Source organism: Cryptotermes secundus, unplaced genomic scaffold (assembly GCF_002891405.2).
Source record: "Cryptotermes secundus unplaced genomic scaffold, Csec_1.0 scaffold446, whole genome shotgun sequence".
Taxonomy (NCBI): Eukaryota; Metazoa; Arthropoda; class Insecta; order Blattodea; family Kalotermitidae; genus Cryptotermes; species Cryptotermes secundus.
Genome location: NW_019731271.1, coordinates 1517713 through 1545065, shown reverse-complemented (window position 1 = coordinate 1545065; position 27353 = coordinate 1517713). Strand labels below are relative to the sequence as shown.

The following is a 27353-nucleotide window of genomic DNA, read 5'->3' as shown; positions in this document are numbered from 1 at the left end:
GAAATACATGTTCATATCTTGTACATGTATTAACTAATTTAGTCAGGGACAGAGTAAGCTCTCTTGTGTTTCATTCAGCCTTCTATACCAGCAGACATGAGACGTTAGTACTGCAAAGCAAGAAAAATTGGACCTGAGCTAGACCTGACCTCTCACATAATAATTACTCTTACTTCTCTGCACTGGCACATGACTCAGCTAGGAAACTGATCTGTCCACTCCACTGATGTGCCTGAACAACCATATTCTATTCCTCATGTTATCCTGAAACTACTGTAGCAAATTTAAACACCTCTGTCTGTCACACAGCATAGTTTACTTGCTGTTTTGTACAGAGGTCAGTGTTTCAGAACAGGGTGGTGGGAACACTATTTAGACCTTAAAGAGAGGAAGTAACCAGATTTTATCAATTCAAGGAGCATAAGATGGACCGAGTAAGTAGAATATTTGGGAAAGATAAGAAATGTATACAAAAGTTTTAGAAGGAAAGAGATCTCTTGGGAAGCTTATGTCTAGAGGGGAGAATGATATTAAACTGGATCTAAATAAAAAGGCTATCAATATGTGAACTGGACTAAGAATAGGACCAACTGCGGACTTGTGTGATCACACTAATGAACCCTTGGTTTCCATTAAATGTGGGGAATTTCTTGATCATGAGCATCGAAAGAAGAAATCTTCCCCATACAGTGAATGAATCAGTTCACGTATGCATTTAGTCTGGCTGCAAAAGATGAAAAAAATTTTCTGAATAGTTGTAATTTTTAAATATAATACTTAATCTAGAATTCCTTAAAATTGTAATAAATACTTTGACTAAAAAGTAAGAAAGTAATTGCATGAAAAATCTGAACTTAAATAAAACTTACGCTTCATCTTGATGATCACTGGCCCCTTCCTCAGCTACTAGAAGCTCATATTCTTCAGCTGCATAGCGGTCCCAATCAGAGAGCTGTAAGCAGCAGATGAAAAATGACAAGTCTGCCACATTTCACAAGCATGTGAAAGTAATATAAATTTTAGTTTACAAAACTATAAAAGCATTTTCATGAATCAGCAAGTTATCTGCAAGAGATATTAAATTGGCTTCCAGAATGGAAGAGGAATTTTATGGGTTAAAATGTAAGAGTGATACAGTATCAAAAAAGCATAAAGGAAAAATTTTCCTTGGACTTCATTAATTAAGCACCACACCATGAAGATGTATGGTGGAGTGGAGGTATAGCTCCACCATTCTTGACCTCAGTACTAGATGGAGCTGAGTGGTCAGATTCATGCCTTGGCTGATTTACACCTGGGGAAAGAGCCCCTGGTACCCACTGTATAGGAGGACTGGTTGCTCAAGAGTCTGTGTGGAAGCTGTGGATAAGAGAAAAATCTCTTGCACCTGCCGGGAATTGAACCACGGCCATCTAGTCTATAGCCCATCGCTATACTAAGTGAGCTATCTTGGCTCCTCACAGTATCTGAAATAATTTAAAAAATGAAGATGTCTTAAGTACATTATTATTGCTAAGAAATCTCAGTGGAGCTATTGCTAAGAATATTATCATGCATGAGGTCAAATAATCAGCTTAAAGCCATCACTGCACAATGGAGAAACTGGTCAGGCATTACCTATGCTTATGGAATACATAAATTATTACACTCACCTCATGACCATCACTATCATGGTCTCGCTGTGAGGCAAATGGATCACGCTGTTCATGGTCAAGGTATTTTTCCAGATTGAAAAATGTATCAAAGAAGATTGGTGTCATTTTACAGCGTTTTAAATCTCCCAGTGAGATTTTACCTGCCTCTGTAGGATGGATCATATCCAGCATCTAATATAGGGGATAAAAATGTGTATTGTTATAATGTCATTTCATTAATTTCTCTTCGTATACATTTATTTCTGCTTTTCTTATTTCAGTTATTAAAGCATAGCAGACTTCTGGTTATCTGATATATACAGGACATGGGGTGTGCTGGTAAGAGGAATTTGCCAGATGCATGAGAAAACTCTTACAGAAACCGAATACAAAGTGAAACAACATTTTTTTACTTAATTTCTTCCACGGAAGTGCTCCTAGGCAACAAAGCAGATTGGTGGATAAACAATGTAAGATACATTGTATTGTAATCTCTGGTCTAGAAAACTGAAATTAAAGGCAGTGAGGATTTTTTAATTGTAAGAAAAAATGTAAATACAAAAGCGGTCTAGGCAATGCCCATCTGGCCTTCTGTAGCACATTCTAATAAACATCTTATTTTATAATAGCAGTGGCCCCGCGATTGTTAATATAGATCTTGACTTAAATCTGTGTGTATACTGTAAATAATCTGTGCAATTGCTTCTTTTACTTTTCTTACATATCTATTTTATATAAATATAGGAATGTTGTTTATGAAGTAACAGATGCCTTGCAGAAATCTTTTTTCTTCTAGCCTTAAGAGCTCTGTAACTGATTTTGGGTAATGCTTTCTGCTGTTCTTAGACAAGATGTCCACACTGTTGCCCTTTGGTCCTCATACTGTTTACAGTCCCAGAAGATACGTTCATCCATTTGCAGCCCATCACTACATTCGCATTCAGCTGTGGACACAATGTTAAATCTGTTTAGGCTTACTTTAAGACTGGTGTGTCCTGCTCTCATATGGTTTATTGACGTGAAAGCATGGGGGTTCATTTTTATCTGTTGGAACCACAGAGACGAGCCTTTCCTGTAGTACCTTTCAAAGTAGCTTTCTCCTCTGTCCCGTTCGGTGTTTTGACAAAAACTGTGAAGTTCTTCTTTGTCGTTCTTTTTGCACTGGATTTTAAGATCTGCTACTGTAATAGTAATTGACTATCTCTACCTTCTTTGACTGCTTGCTTTGCCTCCAGGTCGGCCCTCTCATTAACTTCAACTCCACAGTGCCCCGGGTTCCAGTAAAATTGGATATTTTTCCTTGTGATTCCAGTCTCTCTATTTTATCTTTTAGCATGTGTGTAATGTGCGATGTATTGCTTATTATAGTGGGGTTACTAACGCTTTTTAACACGCTTGCCAAGTCTGAGAAAATCATGAAGTTTTGCTCCGGTTCAATTTTTTCAGTGATATCTAGTGTTTCAGCAATTGCTAATGCTTCCGCCATGAATATGGACACTATCTTAGATATCCTGAATTTTATGCTAGGACCATCTTTTATACGCATCGAAGCGAATCCTACAAATGGTTTGTCCTCCATTTTTGAGCCATCCATGGCGAAATATTTGCTGCTTCTCATTCTTTCTTAGAAAATCTTGTTGAATTTCTTGTTGTGATCTTCTGCTTCCTTTATTCGTCTTACCTCATCGAACAATACCCTAGCCTTGTAGAAGAGGCTTCTGTGTGTGTAGTCAAAGGCCGGGGGACAGTTCCCTGATTGGATTAAATGACCGAGAGAGGTTACCTCTTTGTAATATTCGCTGATGAGTGGTTGTTCATTTTCTTCTCTCCCTGGATTATCAAGTAGAGCTGATAATTCTTCCAGCAGCTGGATCATTGGATGGTTGGTTGACATATAACACTTGGACACATAGTTCCTTCCCAACTGTTCTACTAAAAATTGGGATTTCTTTGGATTCTGCTAGCATTACATTGGTCGGGGTGCTACTCCTGTAGCCCAGTGCTCCATGTATTGCCCTATATTGTATCTTCTCAAGCTTCTGTGCTTGTTTCTTCTTAAGTTTATGGAATAAAAATGCTCCATATTCCATCCTCGACCTTACAAGGGCCTTGTAGAGTCTCATTAAAATTACAGGGTCCGCTCTCCACCAAGTGTGCTTCACACAACTCACAATTTTCATTGGGTTTTTGTATTTCCTAATTATTGCATTTATTTCGTCCTCCCAGTGTAGATTAGATTTTAAGTGCAGAACTAAAAATTTAATTGATTTGACTGAATAAACCTTTTCCCCTTGTACCGTGATCTCCCACTCTACATCAGCTGTCCCTTTTTTATCGAAGATACACAGTTGACATTTTTCTGGTGCTATTTCCAAGCCGCTTTCCTTTAAATAAAGTTCAGTGCTTTGTATGTTCTTTTCCACTTCCGATACACCAATTTTGCTATATCTGTTAACTGAATAAACTGCCACATTGTCTGCATATTCAAGGAGTTGGCAGTTATGGTTGATTTTGGATTTCAGTCCTGCCTCTACCCGCTAAATTTGGCACTAACTTTGCTGACATGTATACTGTCAGTTATCATGCTTTCTTTAATCTTTGTTATACATGAATTAGTAATAAAGAAAGTTGTCCTTGTGTTTTATTAGGTAAGCACTATGCCAAAAAAACATATGGGGGAGTGGATGTATAGCTCTATCATTCTTGACATCAGCAGTAGATGGAGGACAATGGTCAGCTTCATCCCCCAGCCAATTTACCCCTGAGAAGAAAACCACCAATACCCATTGTATAGAATGCTAGGTGGGCCCCAGAGCTGTTCTGAACACTGTAGAAGAGAGAAAAATGTAAGTTTATTCCCCCTACTGGGAATCAAATCCCAGACATCTAGCTCACAGCCCGTCACTATACCAACTGAGGTATGCCAGATCCCAGATTCTGTAATAACAGCTCAATATTTTTAATGTATGTTGTAAAGTTATATAGCAGTGATAAAGATTACCTGACAGAGACAGTCCTCAAAGGGTAAAGTCTCAATACCAATGGCTTCCATCCTCTGAAGCTGTTCCTCATAGAAATATTCAAGTTCATACATGGAGAGGTAACCATCACCATCCAGATCCATGCATCTGTATTCAAAAAGTACATTTGCAGAAGATTACCATGTTCTGGATATGATGTCATGTAGTTTATTAGACAGGTACCAATTTTTAGGGTAGAATATGGAGGCAGCACGTACATCAAAACATTGGTACCTATCTACCAAAACACACGGCATCACATTCAAGACTTCTGACATTTGTATATTACAGCATTACTCTATCTAGGTTACAGCAGTTCATGTTCAATATGGCTCTCTGCCCTACCTAAGCAGGATTACCTGAAGCACAGAATGTCACACTTTAGTAAGTTAGTGACCTTTTACAGTTAAAATATACTCAAAATTATCCAGGCCAGGGTTAGACTGTGGTTTTTGGGACGTAACACTTATTAATTTGGTAGATGGCTACCAATGTTTTAGGTAAACTTATTAACTCCATCTTCAGGTAGAAGATTGATGCAGCATGATCCTCCAAAACAATAGTAACCATCTGTAAGACTATCTGGGATTTTGTCGATACTCCAATAGACAAACCACTTCGGAAAGTTTGTAGGCCTTAAAAAGGGCTGTTCAGCTGGGATGTTTGGCCAGTGAAGTAGGGCTGTGTGCACCGGTAGAAATAGATGCTGGCTGCGGTGTGTTGACCAATGTTACGGCAGCTGAGTGAGTTGACTGGCCGTAGTGCAGCAGTTGCCGGGAGTTGCCTGGTCACAGTGTGGCAGTTGTCGGAAGTTGCCTGATCGCAGAGCGTGGTTGCTGGAAGAATTCTGGCTGCAGAGCGCAGTCACTGGAGTGGCAGCAGCTGCACCAGTTGCCCAGTGAGTCATGCATGACCGCTGGAGAGCCGAGGCAGCCGTCCCTGGTGCAGTGAAGTGCCGATGGCTCTGAAGACCGTTTGCGCTGTACGAAGTGTGATAGCTGAGGGGCTGGTATGGTCACTGACACTGACTCTGACGAGCAATGTGCTCTGCCTTTTATACAATGCATGATGGAGGAGCGAAATTTGCAGAACGCTGATTGGCTAGCACGTTATGATCTAAATGTGAGCTGGACATTGAATGTTGTTTAAATACGAGTGCTGCCAGGAATGAGATTGGCTAGCGCACATGATGACCTGCAAGTGGGTTGGAAATTGAGTGATGTATAAATATGATCATCACCAGCAATGTGATATTCACTTAGGAGTAAGTGTTGTCTGAAAGACCGGTGGAACAGCGTGCTATGTGGGATGCTGCCACCACTATATGGCATTCCAGAAGACTGCAGTCTTAATACTGACAGCTGCACTGTTCCCAAAACTTGTCCATGTTGTGGCAGACTATGATCAGTATCTAATGGCACAACAAATAATATATCACTGTAACCCTGCATATGCACTACACAGTCCAACAACAATGCAACAAACTGTTCCTTCTTTCTTTCACTCTCACTTTTGACACAACATGTTTCGGCCCTAAATGGTCATCTTCAGATGTCTTACTATGCTAAAACTGCTATACTGCACTAATATTATCCATTCATCACATATGCAGCTGCATGCTTCATGATTCAAAATGTCATAATCATAGTCAAACTGGTATGTGTTAAATAGCAGTGCAGTGTAGCAGTTTTAGTATAGTAAGACACCTGTAGATGGCCATTTAGGGCCAAAACATGTTGTGTTGAAAGTGAAAGGAAAAGGAAACATTTGTTGCATTGTTGATGGACTGTGTAGTACATAAACATTTTTAGATACAGTAATGCAACAGGCTTAAATATAGTATCACTGTAAAATTTAATATATATGCACATACATATTATATGTATATGCATAAACTATACTCATGTTAAAAAGATCTAAAAGTTTGTGACGATAGTAAATTGCTACAAGTAATATATTTTTGGACATTATCCATCATCTTGTCTGTTTTTAAAAAACTGTCCTGTTTCTTTTAAAAACACAACATTTTGGAGACTGGATTCTGTCCCTGTCCTCAGGTAAAACCTACTCAGTTGGGTCCAATAGACAGAGCTAGCCCCTATCTCCAGACAACTATGCCAGTTTCAGAAGGGGTTCATAATTCAAGCACAACACAAACCATCTGTGAGAGCTAAGAAATAGTGAAGCTACACATATTTGAGGCCTTACACCAGAGAAGTATCTTGATTGAAATCATACCACTCTTTGTGGTACCAACACATGAAACAAACAGTTACCCACTTCAACTACACTTAATGGCGCTGTAGTTTCTTGACTGCTGTGATTACAGGGGTCCAGATGGGAGTGATATCCACACTGGGTTGACTGGTTGGATGGTCCAGCAGAGACATGTAGGCTGATTCCTTGTATTTCCTGTATGTGGTGTTGGGTTCGATCTGCAAAGACCTTCGCTTCATTCCAACAAATTTTGTGGTCTTCCTTGTATGCATGTTGGGCTAATTTAGATTTTTCCAGCAAACCCAGTGTCATGTTATATTTGTGCTCCTTAATGTGTACTTCTAGGGGTCTGCTAGTTTCTTGTATACTCATGTTATTTTTCATACTTCGCTAAACATTTTCTACTCTTTTTTCAACAAGCATTATAAGACATGCAAAAAACAAAAAACCAGCATTTCATGCAAAGCAATAAATTATTAGAATGAGAAAGAAATAAAATATTCAGAATAAGAATTCCTCTTATTTAAGAATAAGGAATGTAACATAAAGAAATATATTACAAACATTAGCAACAATTTAACAAAGTAAAATAAAATAAGCCAATGAGATTACAAGACAGGGGTAATCAAAATCTCACTGTTACTCCCACACTCTATGAACTGTTGTTAAATATGATGATAAAAATCTGAACTGAAAATACTGCAGAACACTAAGACTTAAACAGAAGTACAACAGCTGAGAAACAGTAACTTAGGTTAATGGATGGGATAGGATTTTTGGATATTACACAATACAGAAGAAATTACCTGAACCAGTATTCAATAGCTGTTGGATGTGTTTTGTCTTCTTCTGACAGAAGAAACCACACAAACTCAGTGTAACTCATTTTGTCATCATGTAACAGCTGTCGATTCCCACGTGTCACTGCTCCTGAGAAGATGCGATCTATCATGCGTGATGAAAGTGCTGTTAATTAGAACACAATAAATTTGTACATTACTCACTGCAAAAAAGACTGGATGCATGTAAACTCAATCACAGGCGTGAACTAGTGACAACAGCAGTCAGAAATTCACAAATAAAATACGGCAGTTGGGTTTTATAATTTTATTTGTGCGTGAAATTATTTTGAAAATGGAAGAATATCGTACAGTTAAAGAAGATAAGAATGTAAGATTTTAGATTTTCATGGGTAAGGAACCACCTTGAGGTGTACAAGGTTATGTAGGTCAATGCATGGCTGGCAGCTTAGCCCTAAGGATTGGGTCAGTGCCTACACTAAGCTGAGGATAATCTTATACAGAATGAGCTCAAAATGAGCTACATGAACAAGGCTAAGGAATTAACTGCTGGATAAAAGAAAACCTCAAACTGAGAAGCATGAAACAGGATTCTACTAAGGACCTACACACAAAAAAAACTTGATACTAATAAGGTACAATATAACCTATAATTATTTATGTATTCATCTAATGACATTGTTAGTAGTTCAGACTGCAGCACTGAATGTTAGAATGATTGATGATGATGATAAATCCTCACTTAATGTTTCTCTGGGACAAGACAGATTTGAACACTAAGCTGAGGATAATCTCACACAGAATGAGCTCAAAATTAGCTATAGGAACAAGGCTTAGGAATTAACTGCTGGATAAAAGAAACCCTCAAACTGAGAAGCATGAAACAGGAATTCTACTAAGGACCTACACACAAAAAAGAAACTTGGTACTAATAAGGTACAATATAACCTATAATTATTTATGTACTCATTTAATGACACTGTCAGAAGTTCAGATTGCACAGCACTGAATGTTAGAATGACTGATGAAGTACAAAAAATGTGGAAGGAAGCAACTATGACCTGTTTGAGGTTATATCATGTCATATGCCAAAGAGACTGAGGAAACCCACAAACAAATCTTAGAATAGCCAGCCTCTTGGCTGAGATTTGAACTTGGAACCTCCAAAACAAAACACAGGAATGCTACAAACTCGACTATGATATTTAATATACAACTTACATAATCCATCCCACTACTGGAAAGTTAAAAATTGTGGACCCTTAATTTTATATAATTTTGTCCTTTTCTACTGGTTCGTCTTCAGCATATGTTGTAATGTACACACCAACTAATTTTTATTCAACAATGAAAATTCCATGTTTCCAAGAGTGCTAATGCAGACCTGAAATTATAATTTATTTCTGCTGTCCTCTTAAATCTGCCTCTTTCCAGAATACACATTCTCTTAACTCTGTGAAATACAATTCCTCTACAGCTTAGCCAATGACTTTTATTCTTATTGCTGCAAGTTGAAAGTACCATTTTGTGCGACGATATTTTTTTATTTTCTTATAACAAGGTTCTTTCCAGCCAGATGAACTGGTACTGGAGTAAATTAAGAAACCAACAGGAAATGCATACAAATAAATCAGAAACAGAAAAAAGAATATAATTATAAAAGAAATGTTACACAGTTTAACCTGTATAGGAAGCAAAAAATGTTTGGAATCAAATAAAAATGTTATATTTTAGTGTCCTGTTGCACTGATTCGCGTTCACACACACATCCAGCAATACAACACACGCAGTCACAAGGGAAGGACACAATATACACGAGAATATAGGAAGAGTACTCCCGTAGGAGAGGACTGACGTAACTCGCGAATTTGAAGTGCAACATATAGATGATAAATCTTGAAAAGTTTTAATATATAAATTTTATTATTATACATGACATATTTACATTTTAATCATTTTATAAAGGAGACATGATGGCATACAGTGCAATGGTTTGATGTAAACAAAACCACACCTGAAGATGGCACATTAGTGCCAAAACGTGTAGTGAAGAGAAAGGTGAAATTGTGTGCACTGTAAGATGGTTGGTACAAATACACATCATGAACAGCAAATAAGAAGGTTGAAAAGAATGGAATAATCAATTCTTTGATTTTGTCCATTTATTCTGGTTATATTTGAGGGCTATTCAGCAAGTAACTTACACTGAGCTATTAACAAAACAAGCAAAAGGAGAAAACATCATTTCATATACAAAAAATTTGCACAAACTTAAACTACATCTCAACATAGTCACCGCTGGAATTGGGGTACTTGTCATATCGGGGAATAAGTTTTCATATGCCTGTGTCCAAGAAGTCTGCCTCCTGTGAGATTAGCCACATTTTGACACCTTCCATCAACTTATTATTGTTAGAGTGTTGTGATCGCAACCAGTTCTTCAGGTATGTAAACAGGTGGTAGTCGCTCGTAGCAAGAACAGGGCTGAAAAAAGGCTGGACAAACTACTCCCATTTGAAATGCTCCAGCAGTGTTCAAGTGTAAGCAGCTGTATGCAGACATGCATTCTTATGGAGAAGCATAACACCAGATGTCAGCATTTCACACCTTCTTTCTGAAGGGCAAGCCCTATACAGTTATTATAGTGTCTCGCAATACACTTCAGACATTATTGTGGTCCTTGTTGCATGAATTTCACCACCAGCACTCCTTCAATGGCCCAGAAAACAGCTGCCATCAGCTTCCTGGTAGGCAATGTTTGTTTCAACTTTTCTGGCTTGTTTGAATGTGTGTGCATCCACTGCTTCGACTCCTCTTCTCTTTGGTTTCAACATTCACAAATGAAACCAGGTGCATCACCCATTAATCACATGATATGACTGAGAAATTCATCGCCATCTTTATGGTATAGCCCTAAAATGTCAAAGCTGATGTCATTCTCTGTGTTTTGTGCACAGCCATGAGCATTTCCTGAACCCATCTTGTACAAAACTTGTGATAGAATAGCCTACTTGTGATAATCTCATACAGAACAGTGCATGAAATTTGTGTAAATTCACAAGAAAGTTCTGAAACTGTGAAGCACCATCTTTCACAGATTTTCTGGTCAACTCTTTGAACAAGACCATCACTCGCTACAGATGGCTAACCCTCATAATTTATATCTATAGTACACATTATACTCATAGAAAATAAAAGTGCTGGATATAGAAATGTTCAGAGAAGCATGACATTCACACTAATGGCAAATACTCACCATGATCACTGTGTCTCGTCAGATCCTGCTTATCTATATAGAGATCATGGTCACGATCAAGCTCCCAGAACTTGCAGTAGATAACATAGAAATGCTCATAGCTGAAGTATGCAGTCACTTGGTTAATATCTTCTTCTTCCTCAAGCAGTCGTATAACATGCAAGAGGTTTGATCTCCTAAGTTCTGGTAATGTGATGCGACCACTCCATGACCTGTTCACACAGTAGTATATGCGTGCAATCACCTGCAACATAAGTGAAATGATCATTGCACTAGTGCAAGTTTATGGGGATACTGCTATGAAAAGTTTACAAGTAAGTGACACGTTTTTCTGAGGGAAGAGAAAAGTCTCACTGATGAAGAGAGATCAGGACGGCCAGCAATGAGCAGAACTGAAGAAAACACTGAAAAAGTTCACCAAATTATGCATGAAAATTATTAGCTGACTGTCAAGAGCATAGCAGAGCAAGCAAACATTGACAGACAAACAGATGGGAAAATCTTAACTGAAGATCTTGACATGAGGAAGGTGTGTGCAAAAAAGGTCCCAAAGGACCTGCTCACATGGCACTGTGTGTTAGGGAGTTTTTAGCCAGTAAACAAGTAATTGTGCTGGAACACAGGTCACCAGGTCTAGCCCCCAATGACATTTTTCTATTCCTGAAGATAAAGGAAATATTGAAATGAAGGCATTTTGATGACACTGGTGATATCAGGATTAATACAACAGATACTCTGAAGGCCATTCCATAAAATCAGTTCCAAAATTGTTTTGAAGGGTGTACTAGGCACTGGAATCAGTGTATAGCTTCTGAAGGAGAATACTTTGAAGGCGACCACAGTGATATACAACAACGAGGTATATAACACTTTTACGTTGATGAGTTTGCGAACTTTATTGTCAAGCCATGTACTTTTGACAATCAGATTTCTGGATGTGGCAAAGTTTACTACTATAACTCCATTATCATTACTAATTTCATGTAAGCTATCATTCCCAACTCTTGGCTTGAAAATGTCTTCCCTACCTACTTTAGCACTGAAATCTCCTAACAAAATTGTCATATGGTATTTAGAGAATTTATCAAATATATGTTCTAGTTCTTTGCAGAACCTTTCCTTCATATCATCAATTTTGTCCTCTGTTGAGGCATGAACATTCAAAACGATGATATTGCACCAGTGACCTCTTAGTATTATGTATGGCATCCCATCACCAACAAACTCTACCCTCTTAACTGCTGATATGATTCTCTTATGTATGAAAAACCTGTACCTAATTCATGATTCTCATTCCCCCTTTCATAGAAAAATGCTGGTTCACTGCCACCTCCATCCCATCTGACCTCCTGTACTCTAATTAAGTCTAACTTATGTTTTGAGATTTTGCCTGCCACTGCCAAATGAACCTGCCCTATACATACTTCCAACATTCCAAGTACCAAATCTCATATCCATTTTCTTTCCCTGAGTTCATTTATCCAAAGAATCTCTCCAGGCCCAAGGCTTCTTGTGATCTTTCATAACAAGCTTATTTTTTACAGTGAGTTGTTAGCCCCACAACAAACCCCCAAGCTGGAGGACCTGCCCTTGTCTGCTTTCCATGACTGCTTATTCAATATATTCACNTCCAGGCCCAAGGCTTCTTGTGATCTTTCATAACAAGCTTATTTTTACAGTGAGTTGTTAGTCTACGACAAACCCCCAAGCTGGAGGACCAGCCCTTGTCTGCTTTCCGTGACTGCTTATTCAATATATTCAGAGCTACCCTCCACATCTGGAGGTCATCTCCTCCATCCGCTACCTGAGGATGTACCGTGCTGTGGTGAAAAAGGACCCACATAACATGGATTAAAGTAATCATCATCAATAATATTGTTCCATGACCTAAGCTTGGAGAGGGAGCATATGTGTGCACCACTCTCTTTCTGGATACTTCTCAATTTCACCACCTTCATGACAGCTTCTAAATTGCTCTGAAACCACCCAATCTGCAATGCCAACTAGAAGTTTCCAGAATGACTATGCTTGGATGAAAGTATCATGGAGTTAGCAAGTTGCATAGCTGAGCCAGTCTGATCATAAGCCCAGAAGCAATGTAGTGCAAATGTGTACACAGATGTGAAATAGTGTGTATGGTGAGTCAGTGAGTTAGTTCAATGCTGGAAGTGCAAAGCAACAAGCTGAAAACAGCACAGTGATGTACAGTGAAAATTGTGGTGGACTAAAGATCTGTCTTCTGAAATATGATGCCTTGCAGTCAACGGAATGTCAGCCACTGTTTCAGAGGAATATGTCACCTCCATCTTTAGGGTCATAAAATAAGCCAAGCAAGAAACTGGCATGAGACAGACTGCAACCAGAGCTTCACTTGCTGCCTGCTTCCCAGGAATGATTGCAATAACATTTGTGATGACATCTTTAAGTTCAAGATAGTAGATAACCATGATAAATGTCTGCAGACATTTTGATTGAGGTTTGCCAGGTTGTGACATTGAGTAGGCTTGTTAATTGATTCTAACATTTCAGACGAACCTGCTGCCTTAAGCACAATAGACCACTGTAGGTCGCAATGCAAGGGCCAAGGAGGCCTACCCCTCATACATTCATTCATTCAACCTACTGCCTCCAACATAACCATCTACATCCATACAGTGTTACAACCCCAAACCCCACATTCTAATTTTCCACCACTATGAAAACCTCATCATCACAGAGATTATTTTCATCAAAATTTAAAGTCTACACTAGCAATAAGACATACTTATACAGCTGCACAGTGACTTCATGCTCACTGTGTATAAACCTATTAAGAATTACACAAAGAAGCAGCCTTTGAAATCAAAACAGTATATTACAGCATTTACCGTATGTACATATCGGGAGTGGAACTCTGTGGCTTCTTTGAGAAATGTAAGACCTGGATGTGTGTCTACAACATCTTGGACCAAAGGTATGAAGTCCTCAGGAACCAGGAAATCTCGTGAACCTCTTGTCATGATGTAGATAAATTGTGATGGCTTGTCATGGCATGATGAGCACATTCTGAATAGAACAACAAAAGGTTTACATATTACAAGTGATATCTCTATAACAACCAGTGTTTAGAAGTAACATTAACACACTAAATTCAAGATAACTGAAGGCAATGAACTGTTTGTTTTCAATCATATTTCAAACCTTTCATGAATAAGAAATGAAAATATTGCCACAAGCTTTACAGTAGCAAGGAAATTGTGATCATGAGGATGAGGTCAGCAAAATCTTTACATATATGTAGAAGAGAATGTAGTACAATTCTTGGACATAAGGCAAGAATGCTTTGAGGATACAAAATCAATGTTCTGGGACTTAATGAATTAGAACAGTGAATTCTCATGTTAGGAATAGGCAAAATGGTTAATTTATACCCTCCCCCATCTAATAAGGCATGGAGTGCATAACAGAGTGGTAAATATTACACACCCGAGCTGGTGTGTGACGAGACATTATATTGAGAATTGGATGTATTTCAGATGAATAATATAAAACATGACAAGAGCTAATGTTTCCCTACACCATCACCAGGCAGTCTTTGCGATATGTATAACAGTAAATGTAGTTATAATAGATGAGTAACAACTAAAACAATCTCAAATTTATCACAAGATACTTACATAGGGATACTACTCATACTTCTGTTGTCTAGTAAGAAAATTAGTTAACATCACCCAAACGGCCATGCTAGCTCAAGCAGTTAGTCACTGGCTTCCCACCACAGTGGTCTGGGTTCGATCCCGTGTCTGGTCAAGTGGGATTTGTGGACAAAGTGGCACTGGGGCAGGTTTCCTCTGAGTACTTCAGTTTCCCTTGCCAATCCTCATTCCACCAATTGCTCCACAATCACCATCACCTATCATCTGGGGCTGTTATAATAGGCCAGAAGTGACCGCAGTACAAGGGACATAGTCCCACCCCACTAGCAGTAAAAGTAAATAACATCACCCAAACNTCCCCACCATTAGCCCGGATAATCGAGAGTTGACTGTATATGTATTGCAGCCATAAAAACTGCACCAATGGGTTAATTTAAATTGGTGGAAATTTGACAGAAGCGATTACAGTTTCTACAATCCTAGCATATTTACAGACAATGGGCTTTTGTGAACACGGTAATGAACTACTAAGTTCCAGAAAATATGTGAAATTTCTGGATTAGCTGAGTGATTATTAACTTCTCAAGAAGGGCTCTGCTCCATGGAGTTATTTATTTCCTGCATATATTGTAAATGTACTTACTTCTTCCAGAAATCAATGAAAGTATTTGCTTCAACATAACCAAGCTTCTCTCCTCCAGCTGCAATGAATAATGGAATCTTCCAGTAGACAGGACACTGACAAGCCTACAGGGAAAGAGACAGATAAATATATAATTTCTTTTTAAGTAATAGTAATACAGCATGGGGAAAATTAATAAAAACACAGCACAAACCTTGGTGACTGCATCAAACTTGTCACGAGGCACTTGCAGGTTTGGAAACTGCTGGAAGACTGAGGATATTTTCTGTTGAATAACATCTCCAAAATGCTCATTCGTGGGTTTCCCCTGAGGATAATAAAATCTGAAATGGAAGTGATCAGTTATCATTAAAAAAATACAAAGATATTTACATTAATGACATATTAGCAGACCAATGTTTAAACTCTAAAACCCCATGTATACCATAAATTCCTTCCTTCAGCAAGGAACAAGTCCTCCCAGCTCCCACCTAAACAAATGTCATATTTTATCTAAATTTACCAAGTCATTTGTATTTAAATGGAGTGGTGAAAAAATATATGGTTACTGCATCATCAACAGATTACATTCCAAACTTCCTTGAAGAATTTCATTCTAAAGTTACATGAAAGAAATATTATACTGTAGCATCAGATAATGTTGCAAGACACGACGAAAGGACAGCATGTCCATTTTTCCCACTGTGGTGATGGGATAAAATAAAGAAATTTCTTGAAACAAGTCTTCATGCAGTTTATTAAAAGTCAGAGAAGTGCTATTTTGATTTTTTTGGAATGAAGAGCCTGGAAGAAGAGCCCAAGGAAGTGAATAAAAAACATTATATTATTTAAAATTAGTGAACAAAAACAACAAAGAACAATTTCTTATAGTGTAATTTTTCAGTGTACTGGTGTATGATTTAAACATGTCATCATAATCATCATGAGTATTATTGCACTAAAACGATCAAATAAATGCTATTCTTCTTGCTCCTAATTGGAAAATCAAAAACTATTTCATAGCAACTGAGCTCAGTGAAGACACAGCAAATTTATTATCATCATTGATTAGGACATACATGGTCTGCTCTGTCCTATTGAAGAGTATGCTGACCTCTCCATCTTAAATGTAGATATCCTACATTTCATTTTCTTTGTGGTCTGTCCTCGTATACTAGTACAGCAATACCTCACATAGTCCGGGTAATCAGTTCCGCCAACAGCCCGGACCGTTTGAAACCAGACTAATCAAGGAACTAAATACATACAAAAAATGATAATTTGTTCCAAAAAAAAATTATTCGTTTTTCAATAAAGAACACAAGATTAATAAATTCAAATGTCTTTATTACAAATAATTTTAAAAAATTCATGTTTTTCACAATTCATTTTTTATTCTCTAAAAATTGCAATATTGATGTCTGCACATTTTTCTTCTTTTCTTCGTACATTTCTCTGCAGCAACAAACTGCGCTGCTTATCGTTAAGTGAATTATAAGGCTATGTTCAATATTGGGATAAACTTCCATAACATGCTCTGACAAGGTTACAACTATTCCAATAATTTTTCATAGTTGTTCACCTGTTAAAGCTCATGCAGTCGCTTCAACACCATCGTCATTGTCTATGTTGTCCTACCGTTCTTCATAAGCCCGTTGTTCATCTATGTTAATAAGTGTTTCATTATCTAGTTTTTTAGTGTTCGATTTGATGCACTCAATTATGTTGACAGAATCTAACTCATTGAAACCAAGTTGCTGTCCAGTTTCCATTATGTTATTACTGACTTCAGCAAAATGAGTTTGAAAAGCAATGAAATTATTTGCAAAATGTGGTATGATATGTTTCCATACTGCCCTCATATTGCTTGCTGTTAATTTATGTCATGCTTCGCCTATATTTTCGATAACGTTTCTGATGTTGTAGCTCTTCCAAAATTCTGTTAAAGTAGTGCCCACCTCCTCCAGCGATAGCTGTCAGAGCTCAAGAACGAACAACCCGAGCATAGATACATGCATATACAACTGGGAACCCCAGAAAGAATTGAAATATGTATCATATCGCATAACTTTAAAACAACATAAAAATAAACTGCACAAAAAGAGACTTGACTATATAAAGGGAAAAAGTGATTATTTATGTATTAAAAATAATTTTGTGTACTAATTTTTTAGAATTTATTTTTATTTTGCTCAATTAAAATTTAGTTTGTTTTGAAATTTTCAAACCGTACTATAGTGAATCCGGACTGATCAAAGCCAGACTATGCGAGGTATTGCTGTATTTTTCTTTTGGATTCTGTCTGTCTTCCATTCATTGCATGTGATTTTCCCACTGTGATCTGAATTTTATAATTTTGGCATTTAGAATAAAAATGTTAAACTCTTCCTTAATATCAGTATTTCTTATTTGGTCTTTCCATATGTAGCCTGCTACACTCCTCAATAATTTCATTTGTGCAGTTTCAATTTTTGCTCTCCCCCCCCCCCCCACATTTTGGGTCCATGTGTAAGTGCAGGTACTGCCATAGCGTTATAGAATTTATCTGTCTCTCAATTTTTCTTCATATTGTGCTGTACATTTGATTACATTTGATTAAATACAGTACTTTTATCCATATTTCCAGGATCCCATTGATCCCATGATTGTTCATTTATTCACATATTACTGCAGTATTACCACCTACATTAGATTAACACACAATGCTATGTAACAGGTATGGAAATACTAATACTAATAATGACTCATCATTGCCATCATCTTCATCACTGCTGTCTTTGTCATCATTGTCATTGTCATCGTCATCACCATCGTCATTGTCGTCATCGCCATCATCATCATCATCATCATCATCATTATCATCACGTATCAGACTTGTTACTCTATTCCAACTGAAAAGCGTGTGTTCACAGTAGTATAATAACGTATCTGAAAATATGTTAATATTATTCATTTACAAACTGCACATTTCAATGAACTGTAATGGTTATTATCAAGATATGTAATGCAAGAAGTGAGAATAGATTCTAGAGCTTGTCTCTTATAGACTATACTACAAAATCATATATTTATAGTCTACTGCTAACATGCAACTAATTTATATTTAATCCCATTTTTGTACCTCAGTGTACATAAACAAATACTAGAAACTGCTGTTTGCTTCCACTGTATACACACCTACAAGGCTATAACATGGCAAACATATTATGCATTATGTTCTATACTTAAATGAACATGGACAATCTTCCTAACAGTCTGAATATTTGCTGCAAAAGAGTTCTCATGATAACAAATTTGACTGAGATTTTGTGTTTTAGACGTGGGACTGGAGAAACTTGTTTTTGATAGAAATTCTCAGTTGAGGATATTACAATAAGTACCTTGGTATATGTACATTTCTGTTTGCCTTAACATGTCTCTGCAGTGTGGTGTTGGGTGGCAGATGATTGGCTCTCAGGCTTGAATCCTTGGAAGAGTAAGTCTGCAAATATACCCAAAATAATGAAAACAGCATTTATTAAATTCAACAACTGCATATCTGCATAACTGAGACATGCATATATACTTCCCACAAACAATCAGTATTATTACCATAAGTCAGTGTTTCATAATGGCAGACCCTTTCACATTGCATTGCTGCTGAAGTGATGTGCTTCTCGATTATTATAGACCAGAAGTGTTAAACAAACTGAAATTTACCTTACAGCAAGTGTACAATGTAGTGGCTGATGTTTATCATAAGAAAAGATATAAATGTTGTGTAAAATGCTCTGAAGTGGTCATACATATGTACAAATTGGGGTATCAGCCTTTACACCAGCCCAGGCAGCAATGTTCGCTATAGTTCAGCATCCCAATGATCTTATTCAGGAGAATCTGCACACTACTTGCGATTAAATTCATGGTGAGTTGAAGCATGCTGTGAATATAGATGGACCACAGTACATCATATTATCTGTGAGAGCAAGAAGCGAAGTATGATGCAGTAGGAGCATGCACATTTTCTACAACCAAGAGAGTCCAAAACTCAACTTTTTGCTGGAAATATACTATACTTGTCTGTATCTGTGGGTTTCTATACTGAAACAAAGGTAGCACCATACTTAAAAATAATTGTATATTTTTGGGAATTTCAGCATTTTTTATTTATTTCTTATTCAGAGAAGACAGTGTCTCCTCCCCATCCCCCTTCACCATTTCCAATGAATTACTGTTATCTGGGACTCATTTATATCATATATTTCAAAGTAGTGCCTCCTACTGAAATATTTGTGACCTGGTACCACAAATGTCATGAGTACTTTTAATACCTGTTTATATTTAAATGGAAGAGAATGCAGGAGAATAAGAAAGATAACCGTGTTTCAGATAAAAACAGAATAACTGTTACTACATATGTTCGGATGACCTCATGATAATTGGAAAATGAACTACAGTTAGGGATATACGAGGTATATTTAATAAATTTGGAACTAATATTTCTGTAAAATGACAACTTACAGAACAAGATATTTTCCCACATTTTGGGAAGAAGAAAGTATGATAGAAGACAGTAATTGATGAAAAAATGTTTGTGCACAAAGGCCACTTTTACTATCTTGGACATGTTACTATACAGGTCTATGAACATAATATGTGTGTGTATAGAAGTAACGTCACATAACCAGCACTAACTTATTTGTCTGGAATTGACAATATGCGGGCATGCCCGACACAGAAAGTACACGTATAAGAGGCTTAAACTTGGTGGCGGTCAACCGTGGTAAGGAATTCTACTAGAAATAGGGTACAGTCTGCTGTACTGAGCCTGGACTGACAGAGGCCTTGTATGTATTATACATACTAGATACTAAGACTCAATTGCAAATAAGTGTACATAGTGACAATGGACTAATACGTTTGACCATGACTGACAAAAGAGAGATCCGACCTCTCGTCAGAGAGGGGGCCCCACATGGACAGGACAGTAACTTTCATTTAAAAGAAACATCTGCTCATGAGCCCTAGCTGGGGCTTGACACCAAGACAGACAGACAGACAGACAGACAGACAGACTGACTGACTGACTGACTGACTGACTGACTGACTGACTGACTGACTGACTGACTGACTGACTGACTGACTGACTGACTGACTGACTGACTGACTGACTGACCATCAGTCGCAATGTGACTTTGACTACATGAGCATAAAATGCAACCCCCAAAACCAATTTCAGTTAATAAAATGAAGTGCTACCTCAAGGTGACAAGACAGCTTAAAATCGTGTAGTGTCAATACTCCATAAATTAAGGCATGTCCATGGTACCATTAGATATACTGTTGACGACTATGCAAAACCAAAATTTCACCTCTGTCCCTCACAATAAAGATCATAAAGACTTCCTTCAAGGAATTGCAGAAAAAAAATAAGGACAGCATAGCACCATATATTTTACCACCACTCCCTTTGAATACATATGGCTTGGTAATTCCAATAAATGTACACACATATGGATACAACCAAGTCAGTAGAGCATTAATTTTGAGTGACAGTGGCACCAGTATATGATACCTGAAAAATATATCCAGCGTCAAAACATCAATATAAAATGTGCTGTGTATTCCAATACTTCTGTATGAAATGTGAGAAAGACAGGTTTTATACACTCTTTGGTGATTAAGGTGAAGACCTCTGACATTACTGAACGGATTTCGATTAAATATGGTCCTAGGAGGGACAACAATTTATGTTAGCTACATTTATTTTGGTTCATATCAGTGTAATACATCCCTGACTTTATACAAGCTCAAGTCAAAGCCATCTTCTTTCACAGACACAGACTGTATATGAGCAAATTGCAAACCACATAAAATACAAGTCTGAGATAATTATTTTAACCAATTTTTAATAGCCCATGGTGAATATTTAACAAAATACAAGGGAAAATATTTTCTGAATGTGCAACATGAGTGCCTTTGCTACAACATATTACAGGTGTATTCATAATATTCTACATAGGGTCCAATCACTAATTTCATGATCCTTTATGGTTTAAAATGCACTCACTATGCATTAGCTAGTAGTACAGTCGCCTTCCAGTGTGACAGTGGTGGGAAAAATGCTGCATTCTAGGTGGGAAAATAAATTTACATCTATTCTTGGAATGTTCTTTGGGGTAAAGGGCGGCCGGCGCACAAGGCGGGACAACCTTGCCGCCATATATGAGCCGATTGTCTAGTAAATGTGGGAATCTCAACATATTACAACCCTATGGGCCTCCATGGCCTGTTACAGGGATACCTTTACTTTTACTTGCTTGCTGATATCACAGATCAGCAATTAATGTGAATGTCCATAAGGCACGTAAAATCATACTGAATACATCTGGAAAATGTGTGTAGGACTACTTAAATTTTGACAACACCTTTCAATTCTTGTCCATGAGGAGAAAGTTTCACATGATTAGAGCTGCTAACATGGGTTTCTCCCAGGTCTGAAGAACCTATTTTGTCAGGATATGATAGAGGATAGAGACAGAATCTTTGTATATTCTTCATGATCCAAGAATACAGAGAAAGTCAGCTAAAACAAATGTCGGGAACTGATGATTATATGATTTCTGAGAAAATTTGATTTACAGCCAAAGAAAAAACATAAAATGTCAAAAGAAGACGCGAGAAAACACAAAAGATCATAGATATATGTCCACATGATGAATGAAAATAAGACGTTTTATGCCAGTCATCATTCTTGAAAACTAAATTTGTGGCACATTTTTCTGAGTGACATAAGTTATTCAGTAATAAAACTTAAATTTACGAGGGTAAGTCAGAAATTATCCGCACTTTCTCCATAACACACCTTTAGGTTTGTCACGCTGCCTCCTACGCATGCATTGTTAGAGTTGGTACTATTGTGGTCACGTGATCGAAGTTTTACCTTGATCGCATCATTTTCCTTGATGCTGTGACAGTGTAAACATGGCCGCTCTGCTAGCAGTGTGCTCTAATGATTAACAAAGAATAGTGATCCGATTTCTCTGATTGGAAGGTGTGACAGGGGCTGAAATTCGTATGTGGGTTCATCACTATGAGCCAGAATCCAAAAGCCAGAGAATGGCGTGGAAACAGCCGGGATCGCAGACGAAGATGAAATTCAAGACTCAATCTTTCGTGGGAAAGGTGATGCTAACCGTTTTGTGGGACTCAAAAAGGCCTATACTGGAAGACTACCGGGAAAAAGGGTGTACGATCAACAGTGCAAGATACAGTGATTTGCTGGCCAACAATCTGAAGCCAGGAATTCGCACCAAACGCCGAGGCCTATTGTCGAAGAAAGTGTTGTTGTTGCATGACAATGAACACTCACACAAGGACGGCCGGACCGTTGAAACCATTAACCATTTGTGTTTCGAGGTGCTGGAACACCCTGCCTACAGCCCAGATCTCGCCCTTTCCGACTGTCATCTCTTTGGACCGCTCAAAGATGTTTTACGAGATTTTTTATTTTCTACGGACAAAGAAGTGGGGGAAGCGGTGCATAAATGGTTGCGCGACCAACCGAAACCTTTCTTCGTGGAGGAAATACGCAAACTTTTGGACCGCTGGACCAAGTGCATCGAAAAGTGAGGAGACTATGTAGAAAAATGAAGTATTTGTTCAACCCCCACTTTTCTATATATGGATTGGAAAAACAGGATTGCGGATAATTTTTGACTTCCTTATGTAAATAAACAAATCTTACTTATTCTGAAACGTTTTAACAAAGATAAAGATAATGGTATAATTCAATTAGCAAAAAATAATGAGCAAGAAGGCTAAATCGTACTACTGAGATAACTGACCGCAACAACACTGAGCGAAGCTCTTATATCAGCTGATATGTCTCCTCAGACACTGTTTTCAAATTTATGAAACTCATAAGATAATGTATACATATAATGTATATGTAAGTTATGAGGCCAGGACTTCCCAGCATTACATTTACAACACTGGAACTGAATACTACAACTGGGACTCTCCCTGGAAACTGAGATGAATGGGAGTCTTCAATAATAATGGAGGCTGTATCTGATTTCTCAACCTCACTTTATTGATTTGTGGTCTGTGTTTATTTCTTGTATTCAGCGCCACTCTGTCAGTTGCATGTTATGTAGCCTAGAGTGACAGTTTGCCGAGTTTAGAAAGATACGAAAAACGTGGCCAGAGGCTTCATAGGGAAAGACTAAGAAACGCCATAAAAATACTCAGTTAATATATCCAGTCTTCTGGCCTAGAAATGAACTGCATACCTACCGAATACGAACATGGATTGCTAACCAGTACACCACTATTATCGGTGTGTAATCTGCAGACTCCTAAAATACATACTATGGCATGTAGACCCGTTGCTAGGCAACGTCGCCGAAACAAGCAACTACACAACAGCCATTGCTAAGTAACGTCTCCACAAACAATCATGTTTCCACGGCAACGGGAGAACAGCAATAATGGAAAAGACATTTTCTACGCGGTCTGTGTAGAGGTGTTATAACCACGACCAGTCAGCAGTTGAAGTCATCTCCATGTTGAGGTAGGTTCGAATATCTTCACCGTATCCCTGCGAGTTATAACAGGCAGCGAGAAGGGAACCCACTGCCTGGGGGTATAAATGGGCCACCCTATTCCTGTGGGACCTGGCCCTCCAGGATGAGAGAGCCTCGAATCTGAGAGAGCAAAATATGGTCATGAGTCCCTTGGGACTCGGACCCGAGGATGAATATGCTAGCTAGGGCTAGCAAGGCGACAGATCCGTCCTATCGTCAGTGAGGGCGCCCCAACAAACCCGCACCCATCTAATAGTAACAAAAATCTGGTCCTTGGCCCCAGGAGGGGACTTGGCACCAAGACAGACTGACCATCGGTCATAACTTGGACTTTTGACTTGAGTTGCAGTCAGTTACAGAATTTCTGGTGTTCAGTCACTGTGAGCTGCTATTCTTCAAAGCTGGTAGCTGAGACCGGGAACTGTTCGGGAAACCAGAGGAAGGCAAGCGTCAGCCGTTGGAAGCGGCAACCCAGCAACGACATTGAAGACGTGACTGTGGAAACTAGTGTGTGTTTGTGTAATAGTGAACTGTAAAGTGTAGTCACGCGCTGCATCAAAGTGTGCAATAAATCGAGTCATCAATCTCAAACCCGTCTATAGTCACTTTATCACGTGACAATACAATTGTTTAAGTTTTATTCACCTTATTGTAGGAACGCGGTAAACGTTTTTGTAGGGGCTGGTAAGGAAACCGAGGCCTACCACTTTCATTCTCATTCCTGTGGATCACCAACACCTGGCAAGCATAGCACCACCGCCTCATATTCTGTACCATTGTAAGTTCCACCACATAACATACTGTCACTACTCCCAAAACATAGCACTATCCATGAAATATGATGTTTCGTGCATACTCCTGCGACTTCCGTCACCTGAATTCGACAAATGAACTCTCCATGAAGCATGTTTATCACGTCATTAATGAAGCGTGCCTACAACGAATCATTAACTAGTTATATGAAGCACAGCTTTTGGGGGGGGGTGTGGTGAAGATGATAGTTGTTCAGAAGGACAATTAATGTTCGGTATTTCATGGAAGCTGGATATTCATTACCTGTGTTCATAGGAACCTGCCAATATACCTTATTCTGAGCCAGATGAATCTAGTCCACATCCTCACATCCCACTTCTTTAAGATGCACTTTAATATTATTTTCACATTTACACCTGCCTATTCCAAGCGGTCTCTTTCCTTCACCGAATCATTAAGCGCTCTATTGTTTCCAGCACATTTTCCTTATGCATAGGACCTATCTGTAGGGGCTTAATTATAAATCATCTCAATTAATGCACATAAGTAACTAGATCCATGGAGTAGAGTCCTTTTGAGAAGCAAACAGTTGCTCAGCCACTCAAGAAATCCCCAGCATTTTAAGAACCCAAAAGTTCATTATCTTGTTCACAGCGTTCAGGCACTGGTTTCTATGCCGAGCCAGATAAATCCAGTCCAGTCCACCCCAATCATATTTCTGTCAAGTCCATTTTAAATTATTGCACATGCTTTATATTAAATTCATAACATTTGAGAATAGTTTATTGCCATTTCGCGATGACATTAAACGCTTGCGCAAAGCCTGACTGAAAACGATATAAATTATAACAGATATGAGGTTCTCACAGCAGTGATTATGAATAGCAGGCCTACCATCTTCTGGGATATAAGGCAGAACTGTGCTTGTCGGGTGCATCTTGCTGGCTACTTGCTTGGCTTACTCTTCAATCTGAAGATGAACACCGTATGTACCTGCGAGGCGTCGGTGAACTTCCCCCTCACTACACATCGTTATACTCTAGAAGATCGCACTCTGGGTAAGAAATGTCTTATTTTTTCAAGTGCCACAAATGATAATTCAGCATCATATAAAAATCCGATAATAGATGTGAATTTCATTTAACACCCGCGCATGACATTTTCATAAAAAAATACATGCAAATTTTAGAGATTTATTGTGGTGCTCGAAATGTCCATGTAATAGGATCAAAATGTTTATCTTCCGTTAATTTTCTCTTAAATATTGGCAAACATAAAGTTCTGCTTCCTGGAAATTAAACAAAAAAATATCCGAATTACATCAGCTCAAATGTAAGCAAAAATGAATAATTATTAATGATACAAATTTAGTCGACTCTGATTTAGCCTCCCAGTGTTTCAATAAAAATTTCCCATGGAATCACGGCAACATAAATTTAAATAGCAAAAGATCTCTTTGTATTCATTTATCGAAATCAGTTTCATACTATCTAGTTTAACAAATCAAACTAGTATATTATGTAAGATTTGAGGTTTTCACGAAGGTGACTATGAAGAAAGCAGTCTTCTGGGATGTGGCACCGTGTAGATGTAATGTTAACATATTATATATTATGCTTAGGAATAAACTTGACGTTATTACGATTCATCCTATAGATGTAAATTTAGAACTGTCACTGAAAAGCTATTGACAGTATCTTTATTTTTAAATTGGGAAACCATATTAACCCATAGTGGAATATTTTCAATATGCTCTTAAGTTCTTATTATTCCTGTGTTTCCTGAACTATAGAGCTCATTGCTGTTTAAAATTAATTTCACCAAAGAAAATCTGCCAGTTCCTTTGAAAAAAGTACTGAATACCATTTGGCGTATAAAGAATCTGAATAGATCTTTGAAGGGCGCAGTGCGGGGGCCGGTTTTTATGGCCCACCCCTCACATACACATATGATGAGTCGGAAGGCAGAGTAAAATTTGTAAAACTGTACGAAAAGAGTGGCACAGAAAATAACACAAGCACAACGGCTATAGAATAGAACAATTTAGAAAATTAGTTAAGATAAATTCAATTAATCATCTTCAAAGAATAACACACTAAGTGAGATTTGATGTTCTCACAGGGACGGTTATGGAAGTTTCCATGTTCTAGAATATAGCGCTGTGTAGTCCAATGAACGTCAGCTCTCGTTTCGTAGGAAGACATCGCCTCTGTCTTCGCGGATCAAGAGTAAGCCAAGCAAGAATTCTGCATGAAGCAGAGAGAAAACAGTTCTTCTTGTTGGCCTCTTCTTCACTTACTCTGCAGCCCTGAAGATATAGGCGATATGTTCCTCCGAAACGTTGGTTGACGTTCACCAGACTACAGGGCGTTACATCCCAGATAATGGAAATCTTCAATAACATATTATAAAATAGGATGGAAAGAGAATCATGGGATTCAAAATATTGGCATCGAAGACTCCCAGGGGAATGGAATAGTAGATCAGCGGCAAGTGATGAAAATTTGGGAAAATTATATTACAGAACTATATGATCGACCTAATCGGCCAGAAACCTTAGAAGTTGAACTGGAAGAAGAAGTAGATACAGATGAGAAAGGACCATACATTTTACAAAGTGATGTGGAAAAAGCTATCAAGGAAATGAGGAAGGGAAAGGCTACAGGAGATGATGATGTGCCTGGAGATGTGCTCAAGTTACTGGGAGAAGGTGGTTTGAAAACACTGACAAAACTAATGAACACCATATATGAAACTGGGGAGTGGCCCAAGGACTTTACAGAAGTTACAATGATTGCCTTAAAGAAAAAGACAAAAGCTACAAAATGCAGCGACCATCGCACAATAAG

At 38.1% G+C, this 27353-nt stretch overlaps 1 protein-coding gene across 4 annotated transcripts in view; it reads right to left on the bottom strand.

The window, feature by feature from the left end:
- The window catches only part of LOC111866812 (serine/threonine-protein phosphatase 2A regulatory subunit B'' subunit alpha), a 116237-nt gene that overhangs the window by 14769 nt on the left and 74115 nt on the right, over positions 1 to 27353 (bottom strand). For all 4 annotated transcript variants that reach the window (XM_023856091.2, XM_023856093.2, XM_023856095.2 and 1 more), the window contains exons 3-11: positions 18565 to 18665; positions 15399 to 15528; positions 15206 to 15309; positions 13795 to 13972; positions 10928 to 11171; positions 7678 to 7837; positions 4636 to 4762; positions 1653 to 1826; positions 870 to 952 (exon numbers count right to left, since the gene is read on the bottom strand). In XM_023856091.2, coding sequence (XP_023711859.1) covers positions 870 to 952; positions 1653 to 1826; positions 4636 to 4762; positions 7678 to 7837; positions 10928 to 11171; positions 13795 to 13972; positions 15206 to 15309; positions 15399 to 15528; positions 18565 to 18665 — 1301 coding nt within the window. The remainder of the gene's footprint in view (positions 1 to 869; positions 953 to 1652; positions 1827 to 4635; positions 4763 to 7677; positions 7838 to 10927; positions 11172 to 13794; positions 13973 to 15205; positions 15310 to 15398; positions 15529 to 18564; positions 18666 to 27353) is intronic.